General features: G+C 43.1%; 1 protein-coding gene across 3 annotated transcripts in view; it reads left to right on the top strand.

The window, feature by feature from the left end:
- Positions 1-14,876, top strand: part of USP37 (ubiquitin specific peptidase 37) — a 465,383-nt gene that overhangs the window by 411,078 nt on the left and 39,429 nt on the right. For all 3 annotated transcript variants that reach the window (XM_033944517.1, XM_033944518.1, XM_033944516.1), the window contains exon 23: positions 9,837-9,906. In XM_033944517.1, the coding sequence (XP_033800408.1) occupies positions 9,837-9,906 (70 nt within the window). The remainder of the gene's footprint in view (positions 1-9,836; positions 9,907-14,876) is intronic.

Raw genomic sequence — 14,876 nt, 5'->3', positions numbered from 1 at the left:
AAATCTATCCTCACCTCTCAAATTACTTCTTTAGTGGCTCAACTGGTCCCGTCCTCGACCTTGCCTCGAGTTGACCAGCCTGTGACTCAACCGGAGATTCCAGTCTCTCGAAGCCGATCCCGGACACCGAAAAACATTTCTTCATCGGAGTCGTCTCCGGGCTCACCTCCTCCGAAGCATCGGTCGAAACATTCGAGACATGGGACCTCCAAGCTTCGGAGGGAATCTTCGCCGTTGGATACCGAGGCTTCTTTGTCTCGTTCGTCGAAGACGAAGCAGGGTTCTCGACATCGAGCCTCCACTCGAAGCCCTTCTCGATCCAGAACCCCATCGAAGCCAGTCCGTCGAGACAGTTCTCCACATACCTCGACTCAGTCTGTGCCTCGTACACCGGGTACTTCTCCATCCAGGGGTCTGAAGAGAAAACATTCTCTTACTCCACTTCACAGTACAGCTTCTTCTCCCACTGTGCGTATGGAATCAGACATTTCCACATACTCTAGAGAGGATTCTCCATCCTACTCAGTACAACACAAATCTCGCAGTGGCTCTCCTGAAGAATCATCTGACCCAAAATCAGTTTCTTTTGCCAAATTTATCTTTGATATGGGCCAGGCCCTCAAGCTGGACCTTCATTCAGACTCTAAATATACTCCTGAGTACTTGGCGGACATGGAGCTTCCCCATCCTCCTAAAGAGTCACTCAGATTGCCTATGACTCCTGTTCTCCAGCAGACCTTCACTTGCAATATGGAGACTCCTTATTCTATCACTGCCATCCCATCTAAATTGGAATCTCGTTACAGGACGGTTCCATCTAAAGGCTATGAAAAGTCTCAACTCTCTCATCAATCTCTGGTAGTAGAGTCATCATTGAAGAAAGCACATCCCTCCAAAATTTATGCTTCAGTCCCTCCTGGTAGGGAAGGCCGTACCATGGATAAATTTGGGCGACGTTTATACCAAAATTCTATGATGGCAAACAGAGTTTTGAATTATAATTACATTTTTACGTCCTATTTCAATCACTTTTTAAAGATTTTGTCTTCCTTTTACCCAGACATCTCTACTAATCGTCTTTCAGAATTTAAAAATATCCTTAAGACTCTTTCACAATTGAGACTTTTCATGCTACAAGCCTCCTATGATGCCTTTGAACTCTCGTCTAGAGTCTCAGCATTTGCAGTAGCCATGCGTAGATTAGCATGGTTGAGGATAGTGGACATGGATCCTAACCTTCAGGATAGATTGGCTAATCTTCCTTGTCAAGGGAATGAATTATTCGATGACTCTATTGAGGCAGCTACAAAGCGTCTTTCAGAACATGAGCGCTCTTTTGCTTCCCTCATCCGTCCAAAACCTAAAACTGTACCAACTAGAGGTTTCAAACAAACTCCACGTCGCTATCCACTGAAAACAACTCCTGCTTTTTCTAGACCTCCTGCTCGTCGTCCTCCTCCTCAACAACGACAACAAAAATCTCAGACTCCTGCTAACACTAAGCCTGCTCAGTCTTTTTGACAATCTCAACTTGAGCATTCAAATTTCTCTATTTCCAAATTCTCCCCTCCCCATAGGGGGTCGCCTGTCCACATTTTATCACCAATGGGAGCTCATAACATCAGATCTCTGGGTCCTTACCATCATACGAGAGGGATACTCTCTTCGACTCCTTCAGGTGCCTCCAGATCGCCATCCAAGAGAGTGTCTTTCAAACCAGTCGCATCTTCCTCTTCTTCTCCAAGAAGCTCGAGCTCTTCTTTCTCTTCGAGCAGTAGAGGAAGTCCCTCTATCTCAAAGGAACTCGGGATTCTACTCCCGTTATTTTCTAGTTCCCAAAAAGACGGGGGATTTGCGACCGATTTTGGATCTCAGAGCTCTCAACAAATTTCTAGTCAAAGAGAAATTTCGAATGCTCACTCTGCCAACTCTGTATTCTTTGATGGATCAAGGGGATTGGATGTGCTCCCTCGATCTCAAAGAGGCCTATACTCATATCCCTATTCATCCAACATTTCGCAAGTACCTCAGATTCCAAGTGGGAAATCTTCATCTTCAATACAGAGTTCTCCCCTTCGGACTGGCTTCTTCCCCCAGGGTTTTCACAAAATGCCTTGTGGTTGTAGCGGCAGCTCTTCGCAACCAGGGTCTCCAAGTATTTCCATACCTAGACGACTGGCTCATCAAAGCTCCCTCTCTTACAGGGGTTATTGTAGCGACCCAACAGACTATTCTTTTTCTACAAAGTCTGGGATTTCACATCAATTTTCCCAAATCTCAGCTGACTCCTTCTCAGTCTCTCCAGTTCATAGGAGCAACTCTGGACACTATCAATCTGAGAGCATACCTTCCGCAACCACGTCAGGATGCACTCATTCAAATTTCTCAACAATTTTTCCAACTTCCCACTGTTCCAGCAAGAAAAATGATGATTCTGCTCGGTCACATGGCCTCTACAGTTCATGTGGTTCCTTTTGCCAGGCTTCATCTTCGCATTCCTCAATGGACACTGGCATCGCAATGGCAACAATCAGTGGATCCACCAACTCGACTGATTTCCATCACTCCTTCTTTAAAGAAGTCTCTCCGTTGGTGGATGCTCTCTTTGAATCTTTCAAAAGGTTTACTGTTTTACCCTCTTCCTCATCAAAAGGTCCTCACAACCGACTCGTCAATGTACGCATGGGGAGCCCATGTGGACGGTCTTTGCACTCAGGGGCTCTGGAACCAAGCAGACCGGAGGTGTTCTATAAATCTGTTGGAACTCAGAGCGATTTTCTATGCTCTCAAAGCTTTTCAACATCTACTTCACGACATGGTGATTCTAGTACGTACGGACAATCAAGTAGCCATGTATTATGTAAACAAACAGGGAGGGACAGGATCTCATTCCCTTTGTCAAGAGGCTCTGAAATTGTGGCAGTGGGCGATTCCCCGCAACATCTTCCTCAGAGCAGTTTACATTCAAGGTCAGCACAACTATTTGGCGGACAAATTGAGTCGTCTTCTACAACCTCACGAATGGACACTCAATTCTCCTACTCTTCGCCAAATCTTTGCCCGTTGGGGTACTCCGCAGATAGACCTGTTTGCGTCACCTCTCAACTTCAAACTGCCTCAATTTTGCTCCCGCATCTACACTCCTCAACGTCTCGAAGCAGATGCGTTTCTCCTGGACTGGAGGAATCAGTTCCTTTATGCTTTTCCTCCGTTTCCTCTAATTCTCAAGACTCTGGTCAAGTTGAAATCAGACCATGCCACCATGATTCTGATAGCTCCTCGGTGGCCCAGGCAACCTTGGTTCTCCCTTCTACTTCAACTCAGCACCAGGGAGCCTCTACTTCTACCAATTTTTCCTTCCCTTCTCACGCAGAATCAAGGAGCTTTGCTTCATCCCAATCTACAGTCTCTACATTTGACAGCTTGGTACCTTTCTCTTTAACAGACTTTTCTCAATTCTCTCCGTCTGTTCAAGAGATTTTACTTGCTTCCAGAAAACCATCCACTAGACAATGTTATGGTCAAAAGTGGACAAGATTCTCTGCTTGGTGTTCTACTCATAATCTACCTCCCAGAGCTGCTTCATTGACATCAGTTCTGGACTACTTACTTCATTTATCACAATCTGGACTTCAGACTACATCTATCCGAGTCCACCTTAGTGCTATTGCTGCTTTTCATCAGCCTTTGGATGGAATATCCCTTTCTGCACATCCTATGATTTCTCGTTTTATGAAAGGCCTTCTCAATATCCATCCTCCTCGTAAACCACCTCCTGTGGTTTGGGATCTCAACGTTGTTTTAGCTCAACTTATGAAACCTCCTTTTGAACCACTTGACAAAGCTCATCTTAAGTATCTCACTTGGAAAGCTGTGTTCCTCATCGCTCTCACTTCTGCTCGTCGTGTCAGTGAGTTACAAGCGCTAGTAGCTGATCCACCTTTCACAGTTTTTCACCATGACAAGGTTGTTCTACGTACTCATCCTAAATTCTTGCCTAAAGTCGTTTCAGAATTTCACATCAATCAGTCCATTGTTCTACCTGTATTTTTTCCAAAGCCTCATTCTCACCCAGGAGAGGCGGCTCTTCATACCTTGGACTGTAAACGTGCTTTGGCTTTCTACCTGCAACGCACTCAACTTCACAGAACATCTCCTCAACTTTTCATATCCTTTGATCCAAACAGGTTGGGTCGTCCTATATCGAAGCGTACCATCTCCAACTGGATGGCTGCGTGTATTTCTTTTTGTTATGCTCAGGCTGGTCTTCCTCTTCAAGGTCGAGTGACGGGCCATAAAGTTAGAGCTATGGCGGCATCTGTAGCTTTCCTCCGATCAACTCCTATTGAGGAAATCTGCAAGGCTGCCACTTGGTCCTCGGTTCATACTTTCACCTCTCATTATTGTCTGGATACTTTATCCAGGAGGGATGGCCAATTTGGCCAATCTGTTTTGCAAAATCTTTTTTCGTAAATTGCCAACTCCCTCCATCCCCTTTTCCTTAGCTTGGAGGTCACCCATGTGTGGGAATATGCTGCCTGCTTGTCCTGGGATAAAGCACAGTTACTTACCGTAACAGTTGTTATCCAGGGACAGCAGGCAGATATTCCCACAACCCTCCCACCTCCCCTGGTTGGCTTCTTGGCTAGGTATCTGAACTGAGGATCCTCTCAGGAGATGCGCCCCCTAGTTCGGGCGGGAAGGCACGCGCGCAGGCGCGGTGCAGCACTCGAAAGTTCGAGATCTTCAAGCAAGTTTGCTTTCGAGGCTGTCCGCTGCGGGGCTCCGTCGGTGACGTCACCCATGTGTGGGAATATCTGCCTGCTGTCCCTGGATAACAACTGTTACGGTAAGTAACTGTGCTTTATCTGCCATCATCTACTATGTTACTATGTTAATCTTCTTTATTTAAACCGCTCAAAACTTATGGCAGGGCGGTATACAAGAATAAAGTTTATTTATTTTTCACTTATCTTAGCAGATGCTTCTATGTAGTACTTTTTTCCCTCTTGTCTTGATAAATTGGCCGCATACATAGTAAAATGCATCTGCCAGAGGTTTGCAACCTCTGGATACCATCTAAAACCATGCAGATATGTTAAAACTTATGCAGTTGGAACTGAACTGAGCTGGTGGGCTTAAGATCTCTGTTGTTATACTGTGCTACTACCTTTAGTAAAAGGGCCCCTAAGATTATTCAGCTTAGATTCAATCTGAAATGTTATGCAAAAAAAGGTAAATTTCAAAATATCAATGACTGGGTCACAAAAGCAAAGTTTCAAGGGAATGATCACTATTTTGCAACTAAGAATGAACAGTTATTACCTAGGAACAAAAAAAATTTGTTATTTTTATTCTGACCATGGTAAAGCAGCTTACTGGAATACATATTTTTATTTTCCTTCATCTTTATTTAGGCTTAACTGCTTTTACTACAAGTATTTCAAATACATTATTTATATTAACATATATCATAATTTCATCCCAACTTTCCACATAGACATCTAATAAATAAACTGAGTGCCCTTAGGATGGGTTCCAAAGTGACGGGCTGGGTCAAGAACTGGTTGAGTGGAAGGCGACAGAGTAATGATCAATGGAGATCGCTTAGAGAAAAGGGATATTACCAGTGGTGTGCCTCAAGGTTCTGTTCTTAGGCCTGTTCTTAACATTTTTATAAACGATATTGCTGAAGGATTGTCAGATAAGATTTGCCTCTTCGTGGATGATACCAAAATCTGCAATAGAGTAGACTCGCCAGATGGTGTGAATAACATGAAGAAAGACCTGTCGAAGCTTGAAGAATGGTCTGAAATTTGGCAGCTAAACTTTAATGCTAAGAAATGCAAGGTCATTCTTTTGGGCTGCAAAAACCCGAGGGAAGGGTACAGTTTAGGGCAAGGGTAGGAAATTAAGAACATAAGCATCGCCTCTGCCAAGTCAGACCATAGGTCCATTGTGCCCAGCAGTCCACACCCGCGGCGGCCCCCCAGGTCTGTGACCTGTAAGTGATCTTTTGCTTAAGACATTTTATCCTATATAGTAACTATACCCCTCAATCCCCTTTTCCTTCAGGAACTTGTCTAGCCCCTTTTTGAAACCCAAAATCATACTCTGCTCTACCACCTCTCCGGAAGCGCATTCCAGGTATCCACCACCCTCTGAATGAAGAAGAATTTCCTAGCATTTGTTCTGAATCTGTCTCCCTTCAATCTTCTTGAGTGCCCTCTTGTTTTTGTTTCCCCAGCCTTCTCTATATCCTTTATGATCTTGTAAGTTTCTATCATGTCCCCTCTAAGTCTCCGTTTTTCCAGGGAAAAGAGCCCCAGTTTCTCCAGCCTCTCAGCATATGAAAGGTCTTCATGCCCTTTATCATTTTTGTTGCTCTTCTCTGGACCCTCTCGAGAGCCAGAGCCAGGTCAGGTTTTCAGGATATCCACAATAAATATGCATGAGATAGATTTGCAGCTCAAGGAAGGCAGTGCATGCAAATTCATCTCATACATATTCATTGTGGATATCCTGAAATCCTGACCTGGCTCCGGCTCTCGAGAACCGGAATTGCCTACCCCTGGTTTAGGGGCTAAAGAACTTATGTGCACGACAGAAAGGTGAGAGAGGGGAGATATGATAGAGACGTTTAAATACCTACGTAATGTAAATGTGCATGAGTCAAGTCTCTTTCATTTGAAAGGAAGCTCTGCAATGAGAGAGCAAAGGATGAAGTTAAGAAGTGATAGGCTCCGGAATAATCTAAGGAAATACTTTTTTTTTTACAGAAAGGGTAGTAGATGCTTGGAACAGTCTCCCAGAAGAGGTGGTGGAGACAGAGACTGTGTCTGAATTCAAAAGGGTTTGGGATAGGTATGTGGGATCTCTCAGAGAAAGAGATAATGATTACTGGGGATGGGCAGACTAGATGTGCCATTTGGCCTTTATCTTCCATCATGTTTCTATGACTGGGAGGAATGGGGATCAGAATCAGTGCCTCAATCTGAATCCTTAATCTTGGAGGATGCAGTGTCTCAGACAGAGGCCACCAACCAGGAGTCTGTTTCAGCCCATCATCAAAGGGAAACCCCACATTTTTAAGCTAGCAGAATTGCTAGAGATAATTAAAGAATCCTTGCAGGAATTAAAACTTCCTCTGAGGCTCAGCTTTCAGTTATGAGTAGCTTTCAGTAATGAGCAAACCACATTTTTTTTCCTTTTCTATCCAGATATTACCAAGATACTGACAGAGTATTGGGAGACTCCTGAAGGCCCTTGTGGGTTTCCAGGACTACGACAAAGCTGTATCCGATGGCTCTATATTTTCAGCAACTGTTTGTCCTGCCTAAAGTAGATTCGCTGGTAGCGCAAGTGACTAAATGTAAGAACATAAGAATAGCCTTACTGGGTCAGACCAATGGTCCATCTAGCCCAGTATCCATGGTTGGTAATCTTGGTTTCCTCAGATTGGCCGCATCAGCCATGGTGCGCAGATCTGGTTCATCTACAGAGGGGATAAGCATCTCAAACCGCCACTGCATCCAACTCTGCTCTTACAGGTCCAGTTGTCCTGGAGAATCCAGACACTGTGGACTTACGGCATGACTGTTGAACACGCAGCCTTGGTGTGAAGGGGCTACTCAGAGGTTGTTATAGCTACCTTCCTCAGATCTAAGAAATCAGTGACTGTCATGGCCTATGCTAAGACTTGGAAGATGTTTCAGCACTGGTGTGTTAAGAAGAATGTGGAGCCGATGAAGGCTCCAATGCCTGTGGTCCTAGTGTTTCTCCAGGATGGCCTTGAGAAGGGTTTGGTCGCTTGCCCCCTCAAAGTACAGGTTGCAGGACTCTTGTGTTTTATGGCTCAAGTAGAAGAGGTTTCTTTGGTCTGTCATCCAAATGTCACTGGATTTTTGAAAGGAGCATTGCGGCTGCATCCTCCTCTGCAACAGCCGTTTCCAATGTGGAATACTAACTTGGTTTTGCAGGCCCTCAGGCTTCATAGGAGCCTTTGCGAGAGGAGTTTCTGAGAGATCTTACTATTAATATAGTTTTTCTAGTAGCGATTGCCTCAGCAGAAGGGTTTGGAGCTACAAGATCTGTCCTGTAGAGAGCCTTTCCTCAAGTTTACGGAAGTAGAGGTTTCCTCCATGCGATCCTTTCCTTTCTGCCAAAAGTGGTCTTGGCTTCCATGTAGATCAGGAAGTCAAACTACCCACAGACTTTACATAAAAAGGCAACATTTTGACATTGCTGGATGTTAGGATAGTTCTCCATTACCTTGAAGTGATGAGTAGGTCAGCCTTTAAGGCTTCTATTTCCAGGTAGATTTGCGCAGCTCTTGCTTCACCAACCACCGATCACTTTGAGAGCACACTCTTTGAGGGGTGTGATTTCTTCAGGGGTGATGTCATGGGCAATGTCACCTGAGGAAATTTTTATAGCGGCTTCATACTTTCATTAAATTTTACAGAGTGAACATGACAGCACAAAAGGATGTTGCTTTTGGGTCTGCAGTGCTTATGGCAGGCTCCTCTGCCCTTCCCCTAGACTCAAGGACTGCTATGTTCCAGTGGTTCAAGATTCATATGCCTTTTTTACTAGAAGGGAAGATTAAGTACTTACCTCGATAATCTTACTTTTAGTAGAAAGGCATATGAGTTTTGAAGGCTCACTCTGTCAGATTTCAGTCAGCCTGTTTGCTGTTTCAGACAACATATGTATTTCAAGATGTTGGTGTCTTATCAGATCCAAGATGTTGGTGTATTTCAAGATGTTGGTCTCTTGTCAGATCCAAAGAGTACTGATTGATCTCTGTTCCAATGAGAAAAGTGAGAGACTTGAGAGTTATACAAGTGTTAGTGCTGTTTGCACCCAGGTAGATGGCTTGTTTATTGCCACCTCGTTCTCAGTTGTAATTATATTGGCATTGATTTGTTGCTTTTGACCTGTTGCAGATCAGAACAAAATTGGATGGTCGGGGAATACTCTGTTTCCCATCTCCTTATCTTTCCTCTTATAGGAATTGTCAACTTCTTTGAGACGAACTGAGGAGTTGGAGCTGAGAAAAAAAGTAGATGATGCCTTCTACAAACATAGAAACATGATGGCAGATAAAGGCCAAATAGTCCATCCACTCTGCCCATCCACAGTAACCAAACTCGTGAATAAAGAAGAATAACCCACTGATTCAAAGCTCGTATGCCTTTCTACTAGAAAGAAGATATTGAGGTAAGAACTTAATCTTCCCATACATACGTTCAACTTCCTTTTGCCCAAATGAGTAGGAACTCCCCTTCTCATTTTTCCATTTCGTCATACGCCTTATGATGAAGACCATTTACCATTTTAGTGGGCTTCCTCTGGACCGACTCCATCTTTTTAATTTCTTTTTGAAGGTGTGGCCTCCAGAATTGTACACAATATTCTAAATGAGGTCTCGCCAGAGTCTTATACAGGGGCATCAATACCTCCTTTTTTCCCATGCTTTTTTGAATTTCATCACTGTTTCCCTCTCCACCCCTTCCCTCGGGAGGGCATTGCAGGCATCTGCCATCCTCTCCATGAAAGATTATCCATAATTGAATTACTAAACTGGCTCAAGTCCAGCAGACTGGTCAGTATGTCTATCAAACTGAAACAAACAAATTAGGTAGAGAATTTCATGGATGGAAGGAAGACTTTAAAATAAAACTGTGTCCAGGTAAAGAAGATAGTTGGGATCAGACATTATCGATGCAACCTAGCAGGGCAAATGTTTCAGGGCCACCTGCATGAATATGGTAAGAGATGCTATTTCTCTCTTCAATGTCTGTTTCTCTGATGCTGTTTTATTTCCCTTTTAGACAGGAGATCTTCCCCATTCCTATCGTCTTGTCAGTGTGGTCAGCCATATTGGAAGCAGCTCTTCTTCTGGTAGGAAGCAACATAATCTAAAATCTGTTTTCCTCGCTTCTTATCAGTAAAGCCAATCCAACCACTAGGCTGACTAGGCATATGCCTAGGGCAGCACAATGTTGGAGATGGGCAGCAGTCAGAGTAAAAAAGTCATCACTGCCAGTATGGGGCCTTCAGTATCGACTCATGCTCATAATCTTATCAGCAGTGTTGTACATACATTAACTCCATCACCAATGTTGTCATGGAGAGATTAGGGGAAGGAAAGTCACTGAACAAATCTGGACTCGAGCAGGTGATACTAAACACCTGGCGGCAGGGGAAGGAGGGGGAGAGGTGCTGGACACCTTGGAGGGAGGGAGAGAAGTGGGAGATGCTGGGTATGGCGGGAGAGGGCCTTGAGCCACCCTTTGGTGGGTGGGTGCATGGGTGAAGATCCACCCAGGGTATCAGATAACACTTAGGCTGGCCTTGCTCATCTGTACAGCAGAAAGAACTGTAAACAACTCCATGCAGCTCCTTGGGTTCTCCATGATCTAGGAAATACTGAAAGCCATGGCAGTGTGATGACACTAAAATATTTGGAATGACTGAGCTAGAGCACTTCTCAGAATTTCTTATGTTCTTTTGATGTCGTTTTATTTACAAGTCTTCTATTTTTGTTTTCTTTGGAGGAAGCTATGCATTTCCTTTCCTTAATTCCTTCCTCTACTATATTCCATATCCTGCATGCTGTTTTATAAAAGATGGCAATCTTGCTTTCTTTATCGACACAGATGGATGGGTTTACATTCCTCTGCCAGCAGGTGGAGACTGAGAACACTTTTGATTTTTGGCGGCAGTACAAGTGGCCTGTGCAGTCCCATCTACAATCAGTCTGTCCTCAGTCTCCAGGTGGTGGAGGTGGTAAGCCTGTGCAGTCTTTCCTGTAGTTAGCAAGGGCCTGTTGGATGTGATTAGTGGCCTTTTTTCGGTCTGGACAGAGTTTAGGGGGCTCTTTTGGGGGTCCATATGACTTTGGGGGGTGTTGCACTCAGATGGCCGAGTTCCTCTTGCCATTTCTCCCACCTCCCCAGTTTTTTCTTAGAGGTGCCTCAGCTGTATGCCTTGCCATAGTCAGACAAAGGCTATAACTTTGAGAGCCTATGGGGGTCTGCTCCTTTGTTAACTAGGTTTTTTTTTTTTTTTTGGGGGGGGGAGGGGTTTCATTTTGTTAAAAGAAAATCCTGAGGCTGTACCTGTCTGAAGGAAAGCTTGCTTTTTAAAAAAATATTTATATTTATTTAGAAATGTTGAATACAAAACACAACATACAACAATCTTTGTTTTGTTTTAAATTCTTTATTCATTTTTGCATGTTACAACAAGTGTAGCAGTTAAACTCATATGAACTTAAAGATACACACTTGATTAACTCTCATATATGCTTTAAGTATAACATTTCATAACAAATTAATATTCTGTAATATTTTAAAAATTATGTAAGAAATCTAATATTTAAATTATTCTTATTGAATAGAATAACCTCCCCTCCCCTCCCTCCCTACTCAATAATACATAAAAGTATCATTACTGTAAAACTGTTCAAATAGTCCTGTATTATGAAATAACAACAAGTAAAGCCCACCCATTTCCCCCTAATCAAATATCTTATCAAGGGAAAAGTTAATCATTCATTACAAAAATCAGTTAATGGTCCCCAGATTTTCTGAAATTTACTAAAATAACCTTTTTGCGTTGCTATAGTGAGTTCCATTTTGTATATATGACATACAGAATTCCACCAGAAATTGTAATTTAACCTGTCATACTTTTTCCAATTGTATGTTATTTGCTGAATTGCTACTCCAGTCAAAATAAATAAAAGTTTGTTGTTATTTGATGAGATTTGACTCCTTGCTCTCATAGTTGTTCCAAATAAAATAGTATCATATGTCAAGGCTACCGGATTTTCTAACATCCTATTAATTTGAGGCCAAATTGATTTCCAAAATGATAAAATATATGGACAATAGAATAAAAGATGATCTAATGTCCCAACTTCAAGATGACAATGCCAACATCTATTAGACTTAGAGATATCTATTTTTTGCAAACAAAAAGGGGTCCAAAAAGCTCTATGCAAAAGAAAAAACCAAGTTTGTCTCATAGATGCTGACACCATACATCTTAACCTCCAAGACCAAAGTCGTGGCCATTGAGATGCATTAATTTGATGCTTAATCTCAATGCTCCAAATGTCTCTAAGACCATTTTTTGGCTTTTTATTTACTAATCCAGATATTAATTTATACCACTGTGCGGCTCTATGATCCATAGAATCCATCTGAAAGCATAAGAATTCCAGACTATGATAATTAATAAGATTTTTCCATTCAGGGAACCCTACCTGAATGGCCTGCTTCAATTGCAACCATCTAAAATCTGATTAGCTTTTTTGACTGGGTTACCAAACAACTGGACGCCGGAGAGTCACTGGACGTGGTATACTTGGACTTCAGTAAAGCATTTGATAGCGTCCCTCATCGAAGATTACTGAACAAGCTGAAATCGATGGGATTAGGAGACATTCTAACTACATGGGTTGGGGATTGGCTGAGCGGTAGACTTCAGAGGGTGGTGGTAAACGGTACCCCATCCAAAGCATCGGACGTGATCAGTGGAGTGCCGCAGGGATCGGTCCTGGGTCCGATCCTATTCAATTTATTCATAAGAGATATGACGAAAGGACTTAGAGGAAGGGTATCACTGTTCGCCGACGATGCCAAACTTTGTAACATAGTAGGCAGATGCTTATTACCTGATAATATGACACACGACCTACTACTGCTGGAAAAATGGTCAAAAACTTGGCAGCTAGGCTTCAATGCTAAAAAATGCAAGATAATGCACTTGGGCAGGAGAAACCCCCGTAGAACTTATGTACTAAATGGTGAGACCTTGGTTAGAACTACGGCGGAACGCGATCTAGGAGTGATCATTAGCGAGGATATGAAGGTTGCCAATCAAGTGGAGAAGGCTTCCTCCAGGGCAAGACAAATGATGGGGTGTATCCGTAGAGGTTTCGTCAGCAGGAGACCTGAGGTTATGATGCCGTTGTACAGAGCCATGGTGAGGCCTCATTTAGAGTACTGTGTGCAGTTTTGGAGCCCACACTACCGAAAGGACGTGCTGAGGATCGAGTCGGTTCAGCGAACGGCCACCAGGATGGTCATGGGGCTCAAGGATCTCACGTATGAAGAAAGACTAAAGAAGTTGCGGCTGTACTCACTTGAGGAAAGAAGAGAACGGGGAGATATGATTGAAACGTATAAGTACATCACGGGACGCATCGAGTCAGAAGATGATATCTTCTGGCTCATGGGACCCTCAACCACCAGAGGGCATCCGCTGAAAATCAGGGGAGGGAAGTTTCATGGCGATCCCAGGAAGTACTTCTTCACCGAGAGAGTGGTGGACCATTGGAACAGACTTCCACCCCAGGTGATAAAGGCCAGTAGCGTAACAGATTTTAAGAAAAAATGGGATACTCACGTGGGATCTTTAAGGGAGTAAACTCAGGGGGGGGATACTTGGAATGGGCAGACTTGGTGGGCAATAGCCCTTTTCTGCCGCTTTTTCTATGTTTCTATGACTTATTAAGACTAAATTTATGTTGCAAATGTGAAAACTCCAGCAGCTTACCATTATTTATTACATCCTCCAAAGTACGGATTCCTGCCAACATCCAATGCTTCCAGATGATTTTAAAACCGCCAATTTTGATCTTGGGATTTAACCAAATCGTTTGAGTTGTTGATTTATTTATTGGAATAGGAGTTAGATTACTTATATACCTTAAAGTTTTCCAGGTATCCACAAATATTTTATGCTGTTTATATAACCTTGGCATTTTGATACTAACTACATGACCAAGATGCAAGGGAACCATAAGTCTCCATTCTAGCCAGAACCAATCTGGTATATTATCAGTGGGCTCTGGGAGGATCCAATACATACCTTGATGTAAAATATAGGCTTGATGATACCTATAAAAGTTGGGAAAATTTACCCCACCCTCCACAATTGGCCTTTGCAACGACACTAAAGCAATTCTGGGCATTTTACCAAGCCAAATAAATTTTGTTAAAATCCTATTTAATTTTTTATAAAAAGATCCCTGAAAGAAAACATACAACAATCTGAATACAAATCACAACCTTAAATGAAGCTACACGACAAAAAAGTCTACTGCGTGGTTTTGTCACGGAGACTTAAAAAATCCCAACAATAGCAAACTAATAAACCCACCCCCATCCACACAAGCACTCCAGTGTCAAAAATTCAAAAGAGCACTTTGAGCTCTATGGGACAGACTATCCCAAACAGGAGCTCAAATGGCCTGAAATTTTCACCATCGACCAGGGCCACAGTGTTTTATATCCAAATATTCAAATTTAAATAGAATAAACAGCTCATTTCTCCAAATTGTAACAGTAGGCACCTCAGCCTGCTGCCATAGTAAAAGAATACATTTCCTAGGCAATAAAGAAGCTTTTTGCAATAACATATTATCCCAGGACAAGCAGGCAGCCTATTCTCACATATGGGTGACGTCATCCACGGAGCCTGGATGCGGACAACCTCGCAAGCAGACTTGCTTGTAGAAACGTAGAAGTTTCGAGTCAGCCACACCGCGCATGCGCGAGTGCCTTCCCACCCAGCGCAGGGCGAGTCTCCTCAGTTCTCAGTTTTCCGCAGAGCCGAGAAGTCCATCTTTGACTCTCTGCGTTTAACTTTGTTACTTTGTGCCTTCTCTTCACCACGGCTTGTGTTTATTTTCTTCACAAATCGCTGTGTTCTTTTCTTTCTTTCCAGTTTGTTTTTTAAACTTATTTTATTTTCCTCCATTCGACTGGCGAGTCAGGCCGCTTCGACTTCTCTGCGGCTATTTTTCCTTCTATGTCCCGGCCAGCAATGGGTTTCAAGAAGTGTAGCCAGTGCCAGCG

This window comes from Geotrypetes seraphini, chromosome 5 (genome assembly GCF_902459505.1).
Source record: "Geotrypetes seraphini chromosome 5, aGeoSer1.1, whole genome shotgun sequence".
Classification (NCBI taxonomy): Eukaryota; Metazoa; Chordata; class Amphibia; order Gymnophiona; family Dermophiidae; genus Geotrypetes; species Geotrypetes seraphini.
The sequence above is the reverse complement of the archived record's forward strand: the minus strand, read 5'-3'. Positions and strand labels throughout refer to the sequence as shown.